Source organism: Ciconia boyciana, chromosome 10, assembly GCF_034638445.1.
Source record: "Ciconia boyciana chromosome 10, ASM3463844v1, whole genome shotgun sequence".
Classification (NCBI taxonomy): domain Eukaryota; kingdom Metazoa; phylum Chordata; class Aves; order Ciconiiformes; family Ciconiidae; genus Ciconia; species Ciconia boyciana.
Genome location: NC_132943.1, coordinates 36513724 through 36534559, shown reverse-complemented (window position 1 = coordinate 36534559; position 20836 = coordinate 36513724). Strand labels below are relative to the sequence as shown.

General features: G+C 37.9%; 1 protein-coding gene across 11 annotated transcripts in view; it reads left to right on the top strand.

Moving 5' to 3' along the window:
* Nucleotides 1-20620, top strand: part of GULP1 (GULP PTB domain containing engulfment adaptor 1) — a 167307-nt gene extending 146687 nt beyond the window's left edge. For 10 of the 11 annotated variants that reach the window (XM_072873849.1, XM_072873851.1, XM_072873847.1 and 7 more), the window contains 3 exons: nt 2016-2154; nt 9082-9176; nt 18531-20620. In XM_072873849.1, coding sequence (XP_072729950.1) covers nt 2016-2154; nt 9082-9176; nt 18531-18602 — 306 coding nt within the window. In that variant the 3' untranslated portion in view covers nt 18603-20620. Of the gene's footprint in view, nt 1-2015; nt 2155-9081; nt 9177-9268; nt 9324-18530 lie in introns of all 11 variants that reach the window. The other variant, XM_072873848.1, reaches the window with a different exon arrangement.
* The last annotated feature ends 216 nt before the right edge of the window (nt 20621-20836 follow it).

Genomic DNA, 20836 nt, shown 5'->3' with positions numbered 1-20836 from the left:
AATGAGAGTCTACATTAGCATTTACTATCTCCAAGACATTCTAGGATTATCCATCAGTGTTGATGGGAAATGTAGGTTGATGTATGGCATGTACCTATGCATTAAACCTGATCCCACCTTCCTGATGCAGACAAAACCTATCTACAAGAGAGTTTTGTTTGTATGAAGAATGGAATAGGAGATTCATTGTACATTACTTTGGGTCAAGCACATCCATTGCCTTGCTTTGAGCGGGAGCAGATGACATCCAGCGATCTCCCTGACGTAAATTTTACTGGTTCTCTGACTATGCACAAAGGCTCCAGAGGTTCATGCAAGGTCCATGAACATGGTAATAAGAGCCTATTGTGTCTAAACAGTATGCACTGAAATCTTTTTACAACAGACTATCTTTGAAATTGCTATGCTAACTTGTGTTGAGGTCAGTAAGAGTTCCGTATGTGTAAAAATCTTAAAAATTTGTTATTTTCTGAAGTTAATTCAGTTCTGGTCTTGCCAGGGAAACATGACTAATTTTTTTTTAAATAGAACAAAAAAAACCCCAGCATGTTAAATGTAGATTTTTTTTTTTTATTTTTTTTTTTCTTGGCACTTCAGTATACTTTTGTAGAAGTATCCCAGGTTTTTGGAGATATTGAACAGTTCTAGATCTCTCCTAATCCAAATTTAAGATACAAATTCAAAACTCCCAAGAAATAGGAAATGTAGGACTTCAGAGTCTAGTTTTCTCTTTAAGCAGTGTATTCAGTGGGAGACCATGGATCAATGTCCTTTCCTTCTCAGCAGCCACTGCAGCCTCCAGAGAGAAATAGAGGTAGTTCAAAGCTACCTATAGACTTGGCTTAGAAATCTGTGCCGTGTGCTGTGAGAGGGCAGCTTCAGGTGCTGCAGCAGAGGCACTAAAGAAAGTAGCATTCCAAAATAAGGGTTAGGTCCATGAAACTCTCATGGACCTGCAGTGCAAAAGACCGCTTGCGAGATTGTCATATTCGTGCATTCTGAATAAAAGGATCTGTGTGACTAATTTAATTTGTGTTTAAAAATTTTCATGTGAATATTTTGGTCAAATTATTTGAAAGTAGCAAGCTTTCCCCGTGCCTGGCTGTATAGTCTTTCCAATACACAGAATGTAGGGGTTTTGTATTGTCTAAGTAATAACATTAACATGCAAACTAGTTTTGCATATATATTTTGCCTTCGGCTTGTCAATCTCCGTTTTAATCTATCTCATCATCTGTCTTCAGTGTTCAGTTTATTCTGACTTGACTGTGCCTTGTTTGTGTCCTGAAGTAATGGACTGATGGCAGGAGGAATTAATCGCTAAAAAATAAATACGGCTATAGAACAACAGTAATTGTCCAGTTTGGGGTTTCTGTGCTTATCCGGTATTTTTCTGAACCCTTCCAAATTCCTGGGCCTTACTAATGAAATCTCTTCTGTCACACGTTCAAGAATGAGAGTTTTATTTTGGATATTAATATTCAGTGTATTGCATGTCTAGGTTGTTACTTGCCAAAAAATACACTTGAAGCTTTGATCACACCAGTTTTTTTAGGTTGCCAAATAAGATATCATGTAAGGAAGAATTAGTAAACAAGAAATATTGGGATTGTATCTTTTAATTTTAGCTACTTGTTCTGTGCACTCCAGAGCGTAGCATATTGTTGTTGCAGTATTACCTTAAATGGGTCTTGTGAACGTACGTGTATTCATCCGTCTGCAATAGAGAACTGCTTGTCACAAGCTTTCTCAGGTTTGACTGTGATACATTTCTGGCTGTACCAGATGGACTGAAAATGGAAAAGTTACAATGCTGCTTATATATTGGAGAGTTTTAGCATGTCTGAGACTCTGAACTGCAAATGCCATTTGCTTGGTGTCCGGAGCTATTTTTTGCATGCTGATGGTTATTTTTAACTTTTTTGAAAACGTGGCTCTTATCTGCATGCTGAAGAATTCAGTATTGTGATCTTTCATGTGAAATATTGCCCTAATATTTATTGTCCTTATTGTAGGCAGGCAGTGTGACACCTAAATCACCCTCCACTGACATCTTTGATATGGTTCCCTTTTCTCCCATATCCCCTCAGTCATCAACACCTACTCGCAATGGTACACAGCCTCCTCCAGTACCCAGTAGATCTACAGAGATCAGTAAGTTTCGTAACAACTGACCTAATTTTTGCTTCCATTATATTTTTTTAATAAAGCATCTTTAAAGGTTTACGTACATTTTGCATGAAAAGCCAAATACAGTTTTTGTAAATCACATTTGATAATGCCATTTCATTTTTATACCATCTTCCCAAAGTCATTGATGTTGCTGCCAAGTTACATTATAAACAAATTTATTTACTTGCTGAAGCTATTATATAAACAGTTTGAAGGAGTTTGGTTGGCTTTTAACGTGGCTTTTCTTTTACAGTATCTCTTTTGTACTTCGAGAAATATTTTTACTTCCTTTTAGTTCTTTCCTTGTCAAGCCACAGTTGTAGCATCTAGAGCCTACGTTTCTGGGGAAGACAGCAGGTGGAGTAAGTATGGTGGTGATAATGCAGAAGGAAGAGCTGAAGAAATCCCTCAAGATGTAGACTGTCTTGGAATACTATTTTTAAAACTACTTTTCGTATCATCTACAGCTTTGTTTTTCAGTTATAGTTGATGAACCCCTCCAGATTTGTGGACCACTCCTAAAAGATCTTCAAAAGATTATTAACAATAGCAATTTTATTTTCCAAAGGCTTGAAAGCAGCTAGGGTAAGGTTCTTGGCTTCACTGGAAATCTTTTAAGAGTCCAAAAATTTTTAAAAGCTTTGGAAATCCCTTGGGGGAGAGGAGAGCGGAGCATACACAAGCAATGTCAGAGGTTGTAGAAATATCAGTCTTGTGTGTAGTATCTTCTATTTCTGATGCCTATTTTAATATGGATAAGCAACATTAATGGTACTGCCTGGCACCTTATAAAACCACATTTGAAGAGTTTCTGCCTGTTTTGGGGAATGCTGCTAGTATGTACGATTTTCAGGTATGAATGAGAGCTGTGCGCAATTATAAAAATGCATTGTAAAGCTTAAGTCAGTGAATGTCTTCCCCAGTACCATATCCTATGCACCTTTTGTTTCCATTGCTCAGAATGACTGTCACCCTCTAAAGAGAAAGTAGATATCGAGTCTATTGATTCAATTAAAAAATATGTTCTTTTTTAACAGAAGATTTTAAATTAATTTAGATGAATTTCTGTGGGTTTCTCAAAGGGTATATTAACAGAATTTAAAACTATTCTATTAGGAATAGTTAATATTAACTATTCTTAAATAACTTAAAACAATATTAGAATAGAACTGTTCTATTAAGAGAATTTTTATGGCTTTGTAAAGAACAACAAAAAAATAATTCAAAGACACACCCTCCAAGAACTCTTTTTGTGTTTTCAAATTTGTTCCTCTGAAACTACAGACAATGCCACAAAATCATTCTCAGTGTGCATATCCAGCTTCAAAAATAACAACTTGAATTGAATTACAAGATGAATTTTTTTTTTTTTTTAGCTATTGTCCGACCTTGATTTTGTTGAAATTGTGGCTAGAAATCTTGTGGGAGTCAGCACTCAATGCTGAGTGGTCTTGAGAATTCCAGTAGGTTTTGTAGTTGTGTAGTCAGTGAGTTTTGTAATATAGAAAATACTATAAATAAGTTGCTTATTCAGTGATATGTACTGTTTAAAATAGTTGTTTCTTCTGCACTTCATTCATTTGCTTTAAATTAAGATGATGTAGTTCAGAGATGTGGTAGTCAGTGTCTGTTAATTCTCTGTGCTCCTCAGTGTGCCGTGCTTCAGAGAGAGATTACAGAAGTACATCACAGGCTTTATACTTTTGATCCCTGCTCTTTCAGTCTACGTCATAGTACTTTGTATGTTGAAAATTGTTGCATTCATCAGCTATTAACACCCTTTGGCATATTTCAAAAATGCAATTTGAAACAGAAGACGAATATTTTATAATCAAAATAGTACTTATTTTCTTAGAAGAGAAAGTTCAGGTCCCATAAGAATCTCATTCAGGCTGTGTAATGGTACATTGCTATAATAATGTACAATAATATGTTGGTTTATGTGGTGTTATTGCTGCCAGTACAAGCAAGCTGGCATTTCTTTCTCCAATACAAGTCAGATAGGTGGCAACCAAGAGGAGCCGAAGCTTGGAGTCTCCCCTTTTGTGAGGTCTTCTGAACATATTTTCACGTTCTTATCTCTACTTTGTCACTGCACTTGAGCGTTTTTTTTCCATCACTTTTGATTAAATTATAGGGTGATTTTTCTTGGATTTTATCGGTTTTATAACTTTCACCTTTATCACATTCAGTAGTAAATAAGGTGAAAGTTAAGGATGCACCATCTATTTGCTAGTGTCAACCTCAGTTGCTCCGTTCATCTAAGTGAGGTTCATCTGCCTGTTACCTAGGGATGCCACTTGGTCTGCTCAAGCAAAATGAACTTTTCAAAGCCAAAGTTCATCTTAGTCATCAACTGGACAGTTTGATAAATCACCCAAGAATAACACTGCACAGGAAACACAGGTCCTATTTGCAGGAAACCGGTAACAACACCAAGCACTTTGGATTCCTCCAAGACCAAAAGCTTCATAGTTGATAATTGGCACCGGGATGAGAAGTTAAGCTTTTCATAAAGAGAAATTCCTAGAGTTAGAATTTTGGTTGCCAGCTCTCCTTTGGGTAGTTTCCCCAGCAAAAATTAGGGGATTATAAATTTTATCTTTTGCTTTGACTAGCTCGCAGTACGTAGTTCAAGAAACCTGGCACTCTAATGCTGGAAGAGTGCAACACTGACCTTTTCTCAGAAAGGCGGTTATCTCCAAAGCGTTTAAGCTTCAAAAAAGGGAGAAATTTCTTGAAATTTTGAGTTCTTATTCAGCATTGTACCAATATGGATTCTCAGTAAATGTCTGCTACTGGGTATATCAGTGATAGCAAATAGATTGTTTTTACCTATTTTAAAGGAGAAAATTGCATGATTTTTAGACAGGAAGTTGCAGGTTGGACAAATATGTGGTGTCTCTTTAGGTAATAATTGCAAAAAAGCAATTCTTTCAAAAACAAAAGCCCTTTCCAGAATTGTATTTCTACTCAAAATGTTGCTGAGAAATACTTCTTTTAATACTAAGTTTGCAGTAACCAGCTTGCAGGCTAAACATAAACATTGCAGCCCATTATAGTAATGGCTTAATTGAACAGTTGACCAATGCATAGTTAGGGCAGCCAAAAATGCAATGTTAAAGACCGTGCTGCTGCTTCCTCGTGGAGTAAGGGATTGCAAATGTTCTTGTAAGTGATCTTAAAGGACAGAATTAATTGATTAATTTTAATTAATTAAAGGAGGAATTAATTTATGTGTTTCTTGTTGGCCCAGCATTATTGTCATATCTCGGAAAAGATCTGGAGAGGAGCATTCTCTATTGAATTGTTCAACATTTATTTCCCTCAAATGCATCTTGAACAATCCAAGGTCACAACTGGCAGCTGTAGAAATCTGCTCCCAGGTGCCATCTTTCCAGAGATATTTAAGAGTCTGTTGTCAGAATAATGGTGGAACCATTTTTTATGCTGTAATAATTCCAAAAGAAAAAAATATGGAGTAGTCTGCAGCTAAGGGAAAAGCTTCCCAGACTTCACTACTTCAGCTTATTCCAAATATTTTCTTGAGTACTTGTCTTCAGTGTGATTAATTTTTATTTGTCACCACAGCTGCTCCAGGACATCTGGGGAAAGCATATATCAGTATAACTCTGTGCCTGGATGATAGCTAAGGTAAAGAAGATTGGGATGCAAAATACAGCAGAAAAGCCAAATATTTGTAGTTTTACTTGGTAATTGCTAGTTTTGAGTTTATTACAGAGTGCAGGTGGCTACTCTGCAGTATTACGTGTTTCTTGTCCTGAATGGCAGATAGGTCACAGAAACAAGAATTTATTCATGTCTTCTGTGGTTTGAGTTGCGGATGTAAAACATCAGCATTTCATGGTTTTGAATTTGTTGGTTGATTTCCCAAGCTGTGAATTTATTTCCATCCAGAAACGAATGGGAAAGGGAAAGGAAATTATATGTGCTGTTTGAAAGGATCGTTTTCAAAGGCTTACTGGTTGCTGTGTATCGGAGAAAGAAATGCCTGTCTGTGCTACAATTATTTTGGGGAATGTGCCAGGCAAGATATTCCTGTTATAGTTAACCTTCATGCAAATACTCTAGCCTGAAATGAAAAAGCACTGATTTATCCCATGTCTGCCAGAAAGGAGCCCCCCTGTGAACAGTGGAGTGAACACTAGCAGATATGCTTATGGAGATCCCATACAATAGTGCAGCTCTGCAGTGACTAAATTTTTGTATTTTTCCAGTTTCCACATCTTCTTCAGCTTCTGTTCAAAAGAGAAATACTGATGATGCTGTTGAAAATACTTCATGGAACTTTATCCCTCCCTGACTCTTAGCAGTGCAATCTCTCAAATAACACACAGACTTTAAATGCAGAAAAGCAGTTGTACTATGGACTTTTTCAGCCAGTTTACTGAAATGGTTAGCAGGTTATAATAAAGATAGTTCCCAAATTAATAAGTTTTCATAGAAACTCAGCTAGGAAATAGTTCTGTATTTTGAATTTGATTCTGTACAGGGTTTATTAGGCTCTGTCACTTAGAATTACACTCAGGTTAATTTTAAAGTCTGCCTTGAATAACAATATAAATGAAGTAATCCTTCACCTGAAGGCAGGTGACATTAAAGGACTAAAGCTTCTGCCATTCTCCTACTAATGAGCTTAGAAGTGCTGTCGTTAATAAAAGCCCAATAATAAGGCACGAATGAGATAATATCCATAATAGTGTACAAAATACTTGCTTTCAAAAATAGTCTTAAGTCATATTTCAGTACTAAGAAATGCAAGAGTTGTGTTCTTTACTGTTTTTTCCTAAATACATTCCTTGAATGTTTGTGAAGGCTTGGTGTTGAAACTGGCTGCTTTTAGCTGTCTGACCACACAGAAAACTGCCAGCTCCTTTTAAGGGTAAAAAGAACCTACGGGGGCAGGAGGGGAGAAGAAAAGAAGGAAAATGGACCTACGTAATGAACAAGTAGACTTATGAGGAGCATAAAGCATAATCACTTTCTGCCCAGTAGAGGTTAGATTGAAAGTCAAAGCTGCTACACATCTGAAGGTTACTTGGTAGGAGCATCGGAGCATGTAAGGACAATGGTTATACTGAAGCAGACACATCTTGGCTGTGAAAGAGGCAAGGGGCAGGGTAGATCCTAATTTTTACATTAGATTATCCTAGTTAAAGTCTCTTTTGCATGCAAGTGGTCTGCCTCTGCCAGAAAAGACAAGATTTTAGGGGGCGCTCAGGTGGGCTTTTGGAATAAGGCTCTCCAGTCTGGACCATCTCCTGGTCCCATGTGGCAGTTTGTAGCTTTTTAGCCACAGTTATCGAAATCTGTAATCTGAAATCAAGTTCCTACTTGTTTCTGTACTTTATTATGGGAATTAATGCTGGTAGCTGCTAATTATTTAAAATGCCTATTGTGCAGCTTGATAACACCTAAATGATTAGGTCAAAACCCATGCAGACTGACACACAATAAAATGTTGAAGAGCCTAGACAAGTACAGGTCTAAAACTCTTGACTCCAAGGAGGCCAAAATAAAGACATTTATTTAGCTATATGCATGATCTTCAGCATTGATAGCATGACTGGTAACACTGCAACATGGATTTTGTGTCAAGTAGTCAGTTGTCAGCTTCCATATCTTGGATGTTAAGGGTAAAATTTTGTGCTTACCAGAAAACTATCCAGTCCTTTTGAAGATACTAATGGCCCCTTTTACTCTCATGCTCTTAAGCTAACATTGTTTTAAGGTAGGTAGAATGCTTACCAGGTTGCTTGCTGTACAACCATGAAAGTTAGGAGATAGGATATCACTTTAATTTTCTCTCCATCAATGACAAGACTGTATTAACTTGGTTCTGTAAATTTTGCAATCAATGTGGTTGGGTTGGGTTAGCAAAATTATTTTCTTACTGATTTAGTTCAACCCAATGTGCGATAGAAAAGGTCTGTATAGATGGCACCATTACATGTAGAGAGAAAAAAAAAATCCCATTACTGAGAAAAAAAAAACAAACCCCAAAATATTTGGGCTGTAAGATGTGAAGAACTAGCATTACACTGTTCTAATAAGAAAAAAAAAATGTATTGGAGGTATTTCTTCTTGTCCAGTCAAAAAAGAAACAAACAAAAAACCCCCTGACCACTAGAAAGCATACTACTGTTAAGAAAAAGTGAGAAACTGGATGGTATTGACAGAGAGAAATTTGCAAACATTCTATTTATGGATCCAGATTTAGTGGAATTTCAGGGTAAGTGACCTTTCATGGTCCTATGCTTTTTTCATTCTTTCTTTCTTGACTTGATCTTATGCAAGATTTTAAAGGCCTGACATTTAGTTTTAGTTACTGTCAGCTCTGCATTGAGGAACTCTATTAAATGTAGGCCTTGCCTTCCACGAGTAAGGGTAGTTGTTTAAAGATGTCCTTAACCAGATGGTAAGAAGTGGCAGACAGGGGACGTGCAGGCTAGGTTGTTTGCAAGAATATGTTTCTGATGTAATGTTAAGACGAAATTTGACAACTGATGTCTAGTTGTTCCCTCCTCATTTGTGAAACACCTATACACACCGATTCCAGAGCGCACTTCAGTAGGAGATGCCCTGTTCAAATTGGAGCTTCTCATCAGATCCCTAAAATTCCTCTTGAAGGCACAAACGTTAATGAAAGCTAAATAGAGGCTTAAACAGAAGTTGATGAAGTTCTTGGAAAAATATTTGAGTTTTAAACTTTGGAAAACTAATCAAGACATGGCTTTCGAATTTTGATGTTAAAAGTTGTGGTTAATCAGTTGCATATCTGGAGGTGCTATTATTCAGCTTTTAAGGAGATGTAAGCTGAGTTTTTCAAAGAGCTATTGTCATAGCCTGTACATTTTCTCTTGCTGACTCACTTTTCTCTTGTTCCAGAGAGAGACCTTTTTGGAGCAGAACCTTTTGACCCTTTTAGCTGCGGAGCAGGAGATTTCCCTCCAGACATTCAGTCCAAACTAGATGAGATGCAGGTAACCATTGGGTTATCAATTATGCAGTTTTCTATAGCTGCATGAATGTTCTTGAAATAACGTATCTACATTATTCTGAAAATGTATTCCAGACTGCAGACACAAATACATAGAAAAAAAACCCACCTATTTCTGACTATTCCTTTTGTAAGTATATCTCATGGTCTTTGAGTTGGACTTTGAATTTGTCTGCCTGAAGATCCTTACAAATGTTAGCCCATGGTATTAATAGACACATGCACTGATTTAGGGTTTATCAGCAATGTAATCGAAACGGATACTGCTACTCTTGCTTGGGAAGGGACTGAGTGAGCTAAAAAAGAGAGCAGAGACGAGAGCCCTACAGGTAGACTGACGCTGTTACTCTTCAGTTCCAGCAATCACCACCACCCCGCTATAACCTGATCTTTCCCTCAGTGGCATTAGTCTGGTTTTCCATAGCATTGGCATAGGCAAAGTACATGCTTAATGGGCCGTGGCAATTTTCTGCTGCCCTTAAAAATAGCTGTATTGGACTATGGCACTCTGGGACAATTAAACTATTGAGAATTGATTCAAGAATTCTGAACTGATGTGTTTCTATCAGAAAATGTTTGTTGATTCTGAAACAGTCAACAGTATCTGTTCAGTTATTGACCCAATTTTGAAGCAATTCTAGGAGAAAGCCTTCAAGTTTTGGAATAAATTACTCTCTTCAGTCAGACTTTCCAAGCTGCTAGTTCCTTGCCAGCTTGCTTATCTCTTTTTTTTCAGCAGCCTGCCAGCAAAACAGAAGGCTGAAAATACTGGGAACTTGAATTTCTAGGATCCTGGCTCTTCAGCAGAAAGTGTTGCCAGGGCTTCCAGCCCTCTTGTATCTCGAGAGCCCGCAAAGCCCAAGAGAGCTAGCTCTCAGGCTCCTTCAGTCCCTCTCTTCTGCCTGGAGAGCAGCATAAACATTTCAAAATGGCTGAAATAAGATTTAAATACTGTTTAATTTACCTAAGTAAAATTTTTGAATTCCTGTTCCTTGTGAAATTTCATTTTCCATGTCAGTTTAGGATGGTGCCACTGGCAAACACCACTAACTATGAAGTAAGAAATCTAGATTCTTGCTCACCTGTACTCTGGCCCAAATAATTTCAGATAGCAGCTAAAAGCCAAAACTGGCTTCTTTGCAATTCCAGTAAAAATGCTTGTGTCTTGTGAGTGCTATAACGTTATTGCCAAGCCCTTTAGCACAAAAAAACCCAAATCTTTTAGCACCTCACGTTGATACGTATCAATGGTTCCCTTGTGTATAGCCCATTTTAGGAAAAAGTATACTGTAGTATCTGTGGGTACTAGGAAGAATCCTCTGACTGTAGGTAAATGTCATACACTAAGAGTTCTTATTACAGGTAATATTTTGGCAAAATTTCATATTATTAGCATATAAGGCTGCAAAATGTTATCAACTCACAAAACATCAGTGAATGGAACGGTAGAAATCTTTATCAAATATTTTTGAAGTCATAAAATGAAAAACTCCTATAATTGTTTGTACTTTCTTGACCTAAAAAAGCAAACAACCGACCAATAACAAAACCCCCAAACCTTAGGTTGTTACTATGGCCTATTGCAAAGAATATTGCATTGGTCTGGTATTCCCCCCTGCACATACGTATTTTATTTTTTCCAAGTTTTTAATCTGCTTTATAAACTAGTCTCACAATTAGAGAGTCTAGCATAACAGTCTTAGCATACCCTGACACTTTCACTGAAAATTAATTTGTGGTTCTTCATGTAGGCACAAAACTTATTCATGTATACTCCAATTGAGAACAAGCGTCAAACTGACAGGTTATGAAAATAAAACTTCTGACTTTGGCCAAAGCAAAAGCTATATGCAGTTATTTTACTAGATGGTTGGTGCAAAATACAGATTGAAACATGTTTTTCCTAATATCTCTTTTATCTTCTTGTGCTTTCCTGGGTGCCTAGCGTCAGCGATGGTTGGTATATCATATTTTAATAATGGTATTTAAAGCATTTGCAATTGAAGTGTGCATGTGTTCATGTCTGGTGTTTTTATTTTTACGCATATGTGTGTACATATATAAATATAAAAACTTTTAAGATTCATATTTTATATATACAACTCTAAGTCAGGGCCATTTTAATTTTTAGAGGCCTACAATTTTTAAGGTAGACACAGCTGATTTTAGTTTTCTTTAGTCTGTCTTATCAGCTGCTAATACTAAGCCTTCATTTTCATTGCTGTTTGTTTTCCATGTGTGCCAGTGAAATCTCCAGTTTTCATCATCGGATTGTCATTAGTGAAAAGGTTTAAGAAAACCTTTGATACATAGATTTTTGTGTTAGTACAATCACATTTGTGAATGTGTTTTTAGTTGGAAATAATTATTTTAAAACTTGCAATGAGCAAAAGATAGCTGTGCTAGAAGTCAGCGGTTGTTAGATACACAGCCTATAAGGAAGGAAGCTGAAATGGACCTACAAAAGGTAAAACCACAGAACAGGTAATGTCTTCTGGGAAATCTAACATTAAGAAACAGGAAAGAGAAATGTAGGCTTCTTTCCTTCTCTGGAATACAAAGTGAAGGAATCTGTTATCTTCACATTATGATAGTACAGCCTGAATTTCAGTAAATCTGCATTCCATTAAATATACAAAGGTAAGTTGTTTACAAACACATCTAACAGTTCACAGTATAAATTTACTCTGAGAGGGTATTAAATGCAGTTTATCCTACACTGAGTGGGACGCAAGCTGCCTCGGCACCAAGCAGTGACAGCCTGGTTGGAGCAGCTCAGTCCAGCCTCTCTTACCCTATTTCTCATGTAGAGAGCTATGTCAGCTGCCTCAGCAAACATGCCCCAGTCTGCAGAAAAGCTGGCTCGGCATATGCGTGCATTGGAAGGTGATGTGTAAGTAAAGTGGGAGAGGAAAGCACAGCACAGCAGAAAAGGCATTGGAGAATAAACTCTTAAGTAGTGGGTGCTTTTCCTTTGCATCCAATATTCTGAACTTAATGAGACCAGATAAAGTTCCCTGACCTCTGGGGGAACATTTTTATGTTTAAACTTTAGTGAGGATCCAAATTTCACACTTAAGCTCTTCCTATTCCATTTCTCAGTCCAATCTCCGTTGATCTTTTTGGAGAGCTCAAAACTCAAACATGTGCCGAGATGTGACTTTTACAGCTCAGGCCTCTCTGATGACTATCCAACCTCCTGTTTCCCCCCACCCTTACGCTGAAACATATTTTCATCCTCTCTATTTTGACTGTATCCAGACATTAATAAAATGAATCTATCTGTTTTCCCAGAAATCTTGCAGTGAGGGGAAGTTTCCCTGGATCATGAATCATACCAGCAACAGCTGCTATAATTTATTAAAATCTCAAGGTAGTTAATATCATAAAGCTTCCAGGAGCTGCAAGCCATTCTCCCTGCATGGCCTGAAGCAGTCAGTAGTCTTGACATCTTCCCATCTGAAATAAGTTATGCTCAGCCCTCTAAATTATCTTCTCAGAGCCTTGTAAATTTATCATTGGTTCATTGGGTTTGTGCTGACTATAGCTCATTGAGTGAAGTCTCTGTGAAGTGATAAGTGAGCTAACCTCAGAGCCTTAAGGTTGACTTTGGCAAATTTATCTTCTGATAAAATCGAAGTTCTTCTTCTGTTACTGTTTACCGTTTTTAACTGGAATAGCTCACGTCTTATCACAGAATCACAGAATTGTATAGGTTGGAAAAGACCTTTAAGATTATCAAGTCCAACCGTAAACCTAACACTACCAAGACCACCACTACACCATGTCCCTGAGCACCTCATCCAAACATCTTTTAAATACCTCCAGGGATAGTGACTCAACCACTTCCCTGGGCAGCCTGTTCCAATGCTTGACAACCCTTTCAGTGAAGTAAAATTCCCTAATATCCAGTCTAAACCTCTCCTGGCGCAACTTGAGGCCATCTCCTCTCGTCCTACCACTTGTTACCTGGGAGAAGAGACCGACCCCCACCTCTCTACAACATCCTTTCAGGTAGTTGTAGAGAGCAAGAAGGTCTCCCCTCAGCCTCCTTTTCTCCAGGCTGAACAACCCCAGTTCCCTCAGCCACTCCCCATCAGCCTTGTGCTCCAGACCCTTCCCCAGCTTCGTTGCCCTTCTCTGGACATGCTCCAGCCCCTCAATGTCTCTCTTGTAGTGAGGGGCCCAAAACTGAACACAGCATTCGAGGTGCAGCCTCACCAGTACCGAGTACAGGGGCACGATCACTGCCCTAGTCCTGCTGGCCACGCTATTTTTGATACAAGCCAGGATGCCATTGGCTTTCTTGGCCACCTGGGCACACTGCTGGCTCATATTCAGACGACTGTCAACCAACACCCCCAGGTCCTTCTCTGCTGGGCAGCTTTCCAGCCACTCTTCCCCAAGCCTGTAGCGTTGCATGGGGTTGCTGTGGCCCAAGTGCAGGACCTTGCACTTGGCCTTGTTGAACCCCATACAATTGGCCCCGGCCCATCGATCCAGCCTGTCCAGGTCCCTCTGTAGAGCCTTCCTCCCCTCAAGCAGATCAACACTCCCACACAACTTGGTGTCATCTGCAAACTTACTGAGGGTGCACTTGACCCCTTCGTCCAGATCATTGATAAAGATATTAAACAGGACTGGCCCCAACACAGAGCCCTGGGGAACACCACATGTGACCGGCCGCCAACTGGAGTAAACTCCATTCACCACCACTCTTTGGGCCCAGCCATCCAGCCAGTTCTTTACCCAGCAAAGAGTACACCCGTCCAAGCCATGAGCAGCCAGTTTCTCCAGGAGAATGCTGTGGGAAACCGTGTCAAAGGCTTTACTGAAGTCTACATAGACAACATCCACAGCCTTTCCTTCGTCCACGAGGTGGGTCACCTTGTCACAGAAGGAGATCAGGTTGGTCAAGCAGGACCTGCCTTTCCTGAACCCATGCTGGCTGGGCTTGCTCCCTTGGTTATCCTCTACATGCCGTGTGATGACACTCATGATGATCTGCTCCATCAGCTTCCCTGGTACCGAGGCCAGGCTGACAGGCCTGTAGTTCCCCGGGTCCTCTTTCCGGCCCTTCTTGTAGATGGGCGTCACATTTGCTAATCTCCAGTCAGCTGGGACCTCCCCAGTTAGCCAGGACTGCTGGTAATTGATGGAAAGGGGCTTGGTGAGCACATCTGCCAGCTCCTTCAGTACTCTTGGGTGGATCTCATCAGGCCCCATAGGCTTGTGAGTGTCTAAGTGGTGCAGCAGGTCGCTAACCATTTCCCCCTGGATTATTGGGGCTCCATTCTGGTCCCCGTCCCTATCTTCCGACTTGGGGGGCTGGGTACCCAGAGAACAATAGACACAAAAAAGTGGGAGTTTTGGAAGAAAGGTTGTTTTCAGGTTACTTTTTTCTAGTGCAAATAAGCTTTGCTTCTTTCTTTAAGAGACCAATCATATATGTTGGTAAAATACCATCGTTTTTCTGGGTAATTAAGATGTTCAGTCCTTGAGTTAAATCACCTTGGAAGTAAGAAAGTTACTTGACACTGTCATCGTGGGGATATGAACACAGAAGCGATGCACACATTATATTCCTTCCTGTTCCCACTCCTGTCCCATATCAGAGGATGGCCTTTTTCTGCATTCCCTGAAAATCAGCAGATTTGAGAGGTTTTCTGACCAAATGAGGAGTTACTGTTTCCTGAACCTTTAAAGTACAGGAAGCCATGGCACACATGTTTTTTAATGAACAGGCAGTGCGTTATGCTAAGAACACATGTTATTACAAGCTGAAATGTCTGAATTTCACAAGGCAAAATATTTTAAACACTGTGTATTAAAATGAATGATGCATTTTTTATATATAGAGTATGTAATGTGTACCAAGGGCTGACTATATATGTCATTTTTAAAGAAAAAATACTCTGCCTAACGCATTAATCGAGTTTATTAGAAAAAGATACAAACAAATCATAATTTATAATCTGCTCAGTCATTCCAACTGACATCATTATTATTGCAGCTGCGAATGCTGGGTTTTGGAGTGGAGAGTTGAGAGTAGGCATATGCTGTATGATGGATACTATAATAATCATACAGCAGCTTCCAGTAGGAGCCATAAGACTTGAGAGATGTATGCGGTTCAGATGTATATATGAACTGTATTCCTGAAAGCGGACATAAAGCTGTAACTGTTCTGCATTGCTGAGAGAACTTCAGCATAGGATACTTACCCTGTTGTCTGCATTAATCACAGTTCAACTGTGTCAGGACATAAAAGAGAATCTTTTCTTGAAAACTTGTCTTCCCACAGCTTGGTTGACTACAGTTGATTGGAATTATTTTTTTTTTTTTTTAATATCATATATTTGCCAAAGTATCTTTTTGGAGATTCCAAAAATTGTTTAAGAATTGGGAGTTAATTTGCAAAACTTGTGGGATTAGGAATGGAGATAGTTGTGGGAGATCTGAAGCCTGTGCTTTCCTGATCTTTAGGAATTTGATTGCAATCACTTTGCCAAAGAATCTGCTGGGCTAGGATGTTCTGATTTTTTATTTTTCCCTTTTGAGGGCTGCATTTAATTTAATGGGAATATTAGTTGAGACAGTACAGCTTTCTTTGGTTTATACTCCTATGCACTTCTTGTCTTCCACTTAAATATTCATGAAGAATAAATCTGGATTTGACATTATTTTAAAGTCTGAAAAATGCCCAGGTAGTTATCTAGATTACCTTGATGGCATCTTTATGGGTTTTTTTGACACTGTGGTTGCCATGAAGGTTTGAGCCTGCTGGTAACTGTAGTATCTGACATTGAAATGTCCTGTTTCTGTTATAGACAGCTATGTGCATGATTCATTTTTAAGCATGCCTGTGTTAACACTGCAGTTCCTGGCGCTGTGGTAGCAGGTTTTACGTCCTTATCAATTCTGCCTGTAATAGAAGCTGGGTTCTCAGGTATGCCGGTAATAACAACACCTGGCAACTGCGTCACTGTTTTCTTTTAGAACAGAAGATAGTTCACTATGGGAATAAAGAGTAAAAGGCTTTTTAATAATTATGATACATATAGTGCAGCAATCTCTTAATGGATTAACATTGATCACATTGCACAGACATGAAAATGTGATTGTTCTAAATGCAAAATATCACAGACGGCTTAAAAGATGAGGAGGACTAAACGGCAGGGGGAAAGTGATCTGGAGTGAAATTGCAGAAGGAAAGGTCGAGACGACCACTGTTCTTCAGGAAAGTAGAAATAGTTCAAAGCAAAGTCATAGCAAACACAAGGTAAGCGATAAGTGACAAAATACCAGTTTGTGTGGAATAAAACAAAAAAAAAAACAACCCACATGATCAACACAGGAGCCGTGAGATGTGTGCGCTTCCAAAATGCATAATCTGATTTGCTCTTAGCTAGCCAGAAAAAGGGCATTGGAAGTGCAGCTATGTAAGACACCAGCAAACAGTGCTTAAATGTATAGAAGAAAGATAAGAGCATGCAGGCCATGCATGGGGTGCATGTTTGGTCACAGGGCTGGTACAGCTCTGAAAGGGCTCTCCGGATTGCTAAGAATGAAGTTGGTTGTCCTTGTTAAACCAGTTGCATAGCTTTTCTGCTATGTAGTCGTATCAAGCATCCTCAGGTTGAAGCACAAACTATCCCTTTTACAACCTCAAAGCTGGAAGCAGCCGTTAAATATTTAAATTAGCATTTCAGACACACCGTAACTGTGGGGTTTACAATTTAACAGGCTAGACTGTAGGGCTAATTCTCTGAATTCTCCTTCTGTGTAAGCAGTCCTCCTTTGATTGCAGTTACATCAATTAATAGTATCCTTTGGGTAAATGAACAATGTCTGTTTATAACAGGATGTGTTTGACTTGGAACTTCAGATAGTGTTTGCTTGAAATATCTTTTGCATTGAATGCTCTTCCTGTTAGCTCTTTGAAAAATAGAGAGAGGAAAAAAAAGAAAAAGTCAAATACACCCGTGAGCTTTGACAGCACCATGTCACCCAGGTAGGGCAAACTGGGTAGCGCAGTTGGAGAAGGTTTACACTACAGTACTGCTACGGTCTCATCATCTCATAGTAAGAATCTGCCTTTTAGGAAAATTCAAATTTTACTTGCAAAATCTCAGCTCATTTACTAACCATTGCCAGGAAGTTTATTCTATTTCTCAGCATACTCTCTTCTGATGGCAGTAGCTGGTGGAGTTATTAAATATTCATACGCTTTTAAAATTCTAGCCTGTGGTTTAAATTTGTTTGAAATTAAGCTGGTTTGACTTGGGATTTATCTTTTAAAACCAGAAGGTATGCTCTTGAGGTACTGCTGTGCATTATGAGAAAAAGGCTTGAGTATATGCCTAATCCCAATACAGATTGCTTTACAGAAAGATTTATTTTATTTACAAGTTGTTTGCTTCACGAAAGCACATATTATTGATTTCACAGCGTACAGTCAGCATTCTCTAAGTGAACTGTATGTTACGACAACACTGAACTGAACATTGTGACAGCTGCCACTGGAGCTGATGGGCTCATGGCATTTCTATTCAGAGCCCTTGTTTCCAATTGCTTATAGCTGTACAGTGCTTTCACCTAACAGACTGAAATGTTATAGACTCAAAGGTGACTTTTCTCTTGAAGGTCAAGCCACAATTATTCAGCTTCTTTTAAAGCAAAAAGAGAAATGAAAACAAGAGCACTTTCCCTGTATTAAAAGTGCTGTGGTTATTTTAGAACTGATGCAAGCTAAGTACATTTTTTAAACCAGGCACAGGTACTTGGAGAAAGAATTTCTTTTCAATAGAGGAGGCTTATAACCATTTTTGTGGTCCTACTAATCAAACTAATGTGAGTAAAAAGAGGAATTTTGATCTGGACGTTTTAAGAATTTCTGGTATCAGTAACAATGTCCGTGACTTATCTGACTCATTAAAGTGTAAATATAATAAACTCTTGGCTCATATAGCCCTAATCTTTCTAATCTGTAGCCCTGTAAATCATGTTGAATTTTACTCGGGAACAACGTGGTGTGTATCAAGTTTGTTTGTTTTTTCTATATGTACTCAATATTTTTATTCTATAATATTTTTTCATTTTATATACATACAGTATTTCTTTTGTTATACCAGAGATGCATCCTTTTATAAGTTAACCACTAAGACTTACTAAAAATTGGCTGACCAAATACTGTAAATGTCTGTGAATTCACTCTGAAGTATCCTTATGGTTTATCTGCCTAAAGATAAGCTCAAATTTAGAAGTTTTTAGAAAGAGAGCTTAATCCTCCAGAAATTGTTTTCCTTTTTATTAACTATGTCTTGTTTCATTGCAGGAGGGGTTCAAAATGGGATTAACTCTTGAAGGCACAGTATTTTGTCTTGACCCACTAGACAGCAGGTGCTGATGCCAAGAAACTAAATGTGAAATTCCTACACAGTGGTTTTTTTTAATTCTGAACACGTATTCACAGATATTATCCATGTGCCAAAAATTGCTTTTTTCAACATGTAAACTCGTGAGGTTTGCTTCTGTAAAAATCCAACTTAGTTCCAGTCTTTCCCTGTACAAATGTAAAAAGTTGTATTTGTTTATGAAATATGAATTAAATTACGCTGTTGTGTTTCTTTCTCTCACACTTTGGCCCAAGTTTACTATGCTTTATGATTATTAGCCTGAGAAGTTCTTCAGAAAGCTCACACATACCTCTCTCTGTTTGCAGATGTGCAGGCATGATTTTTACATAATACTTCACTTGGCAGCATTTTGAAGTTTTTTAAGGCATTATTTACTATTCAAGCAGTAAAACGATTAATATCTAGTACAAAAACTTCAAATTGCAGTGAAAAGCAGAAAATACTAACCATTAATATATGCTTAAAAGGTAAATCTGGATACCGTGTAATTGATTTCTGTTACTGTGTATGGTTACTATGCTGTATATATGTTGTTATTAGTTTATAAAATCCAGAAGATTTTTAGGTCCTTAATTCATGTGTTAGAAACTAACATATTGTTAGTATGCTAATTAGTGTTTAATGAGCATAGAACAACTGCTAAATTGCAGACTGGACAAAGTAACTGCCCTTTGTTTTGATATTTTATAGCTGAACTGTAAAGTATGTAATTGGGAATTCATTACACGATAACCATAACTTAAAAAGAAGACTATAGTGTTGCATTTACTTAGGAATTTATGTAATTTTGTGTATAAGCAGGCACTCTGTGTTTACTGGGCTCAATTCTGTAAGTTACTTTCAACCCCTGAGTGTTTACAGTCAGGCTCTGTTGAGTATTTTTTTCACTGTCTGCTTTAATGTTATACGCCTTACTATGATTTTGAAGCTTGCTGCAGGAATTCAGTATAAGTTAGTAAGTCCTTCATACCCGCTGGTTGTTCATGTTACAGAAATAACTGCACACCAAAATTTTCAGCTGCTACTGAGTTGAACGCTGACCTGTCTATGCATATTCTTCATTAATCTTTAGCATAAGCAATAAAATACCATCTTAAATCTGTCTCAGAAAATTATCATCATTAGTGTCTTGATGCCCAAACTCCACATTAGTTTAATTCAAAAACTTTAAAAACTCTCGTATTTTCCCCTCAAAACATACAGGTGTGGAAAAAAACAAAATTTCAGAATTTTTTTTTAATATTTTCTTTCCTTTTTCATGAGAGGTTTTTTGTGATACTTACGGTTTTGTCCTTAGCGGTGGCAGTTTACACCAAAAATGCATTTTGCAAATTCATCATCCCATGTATATCTTTATGCCTTGTTCAACAAAGTACTTCTGCGTATACCTTTGAAGTCCACGGAAATGAATGGGATTATTCTTTTGCTGAGTTTGACACATGCTCACATACCTTGCTGAATGGGGGCCTTAACGTCCTACATTACATTAGTCTTCCTCTCTCTTTGTTCAACATTCATATAGAGTATTATATATAAATATATATATTAAAAATACATAAAATCACTAACAAATAGAATAGTATATGTTTCATAAAGAAAAGTCTTTATAATTTTGTTTGTCATATAGTATTTTGGAATTTGTATAATGAGGATGTTTAGTAGCCATAGCAATGGCCTTTTTTAACAAATAGAATTTGTATTTTTATTGTACTTTAAAAAGCTTTACATAATAAGCATCTATTTAGTGGTCATTTATTATCAATGGTAACACTAAGATAATATTTGCACATTTTAAGAAACCTTTTTTCTTTACTGATTTTTATGATAGTTGACTGCAAATGGCATGGTAAAATATTACATACCTGGTCAATCCATACAAAGATACTTAAATCAACACAACAGTGCATTTTTAATGAAAAGGTTATGTGATCCAATTGGAAACTGTATTTCTATGTAATCTCAAATGTCTGTTTAATTTTGCCTAAAATAAATGTTTTTAAATAAATTGCATCCTAGAAGACGGTGTTCATTCAGTAAAATGCCCAGTGGAAGGGAGGGCGGGGAGATGCTTAAATGTTGGGCAGGACCTGCCACAAAGAATGGTTTAGTGCTGAAATGTGTCAAAGTCACCTTATATTCTGGAAAGAATCTGATCTCAGCCAGTGTAAAATAACTCCAGTGTTTGACCTTTATTGTTGAGTTTGGTCTAATCTGTAATCAGCAG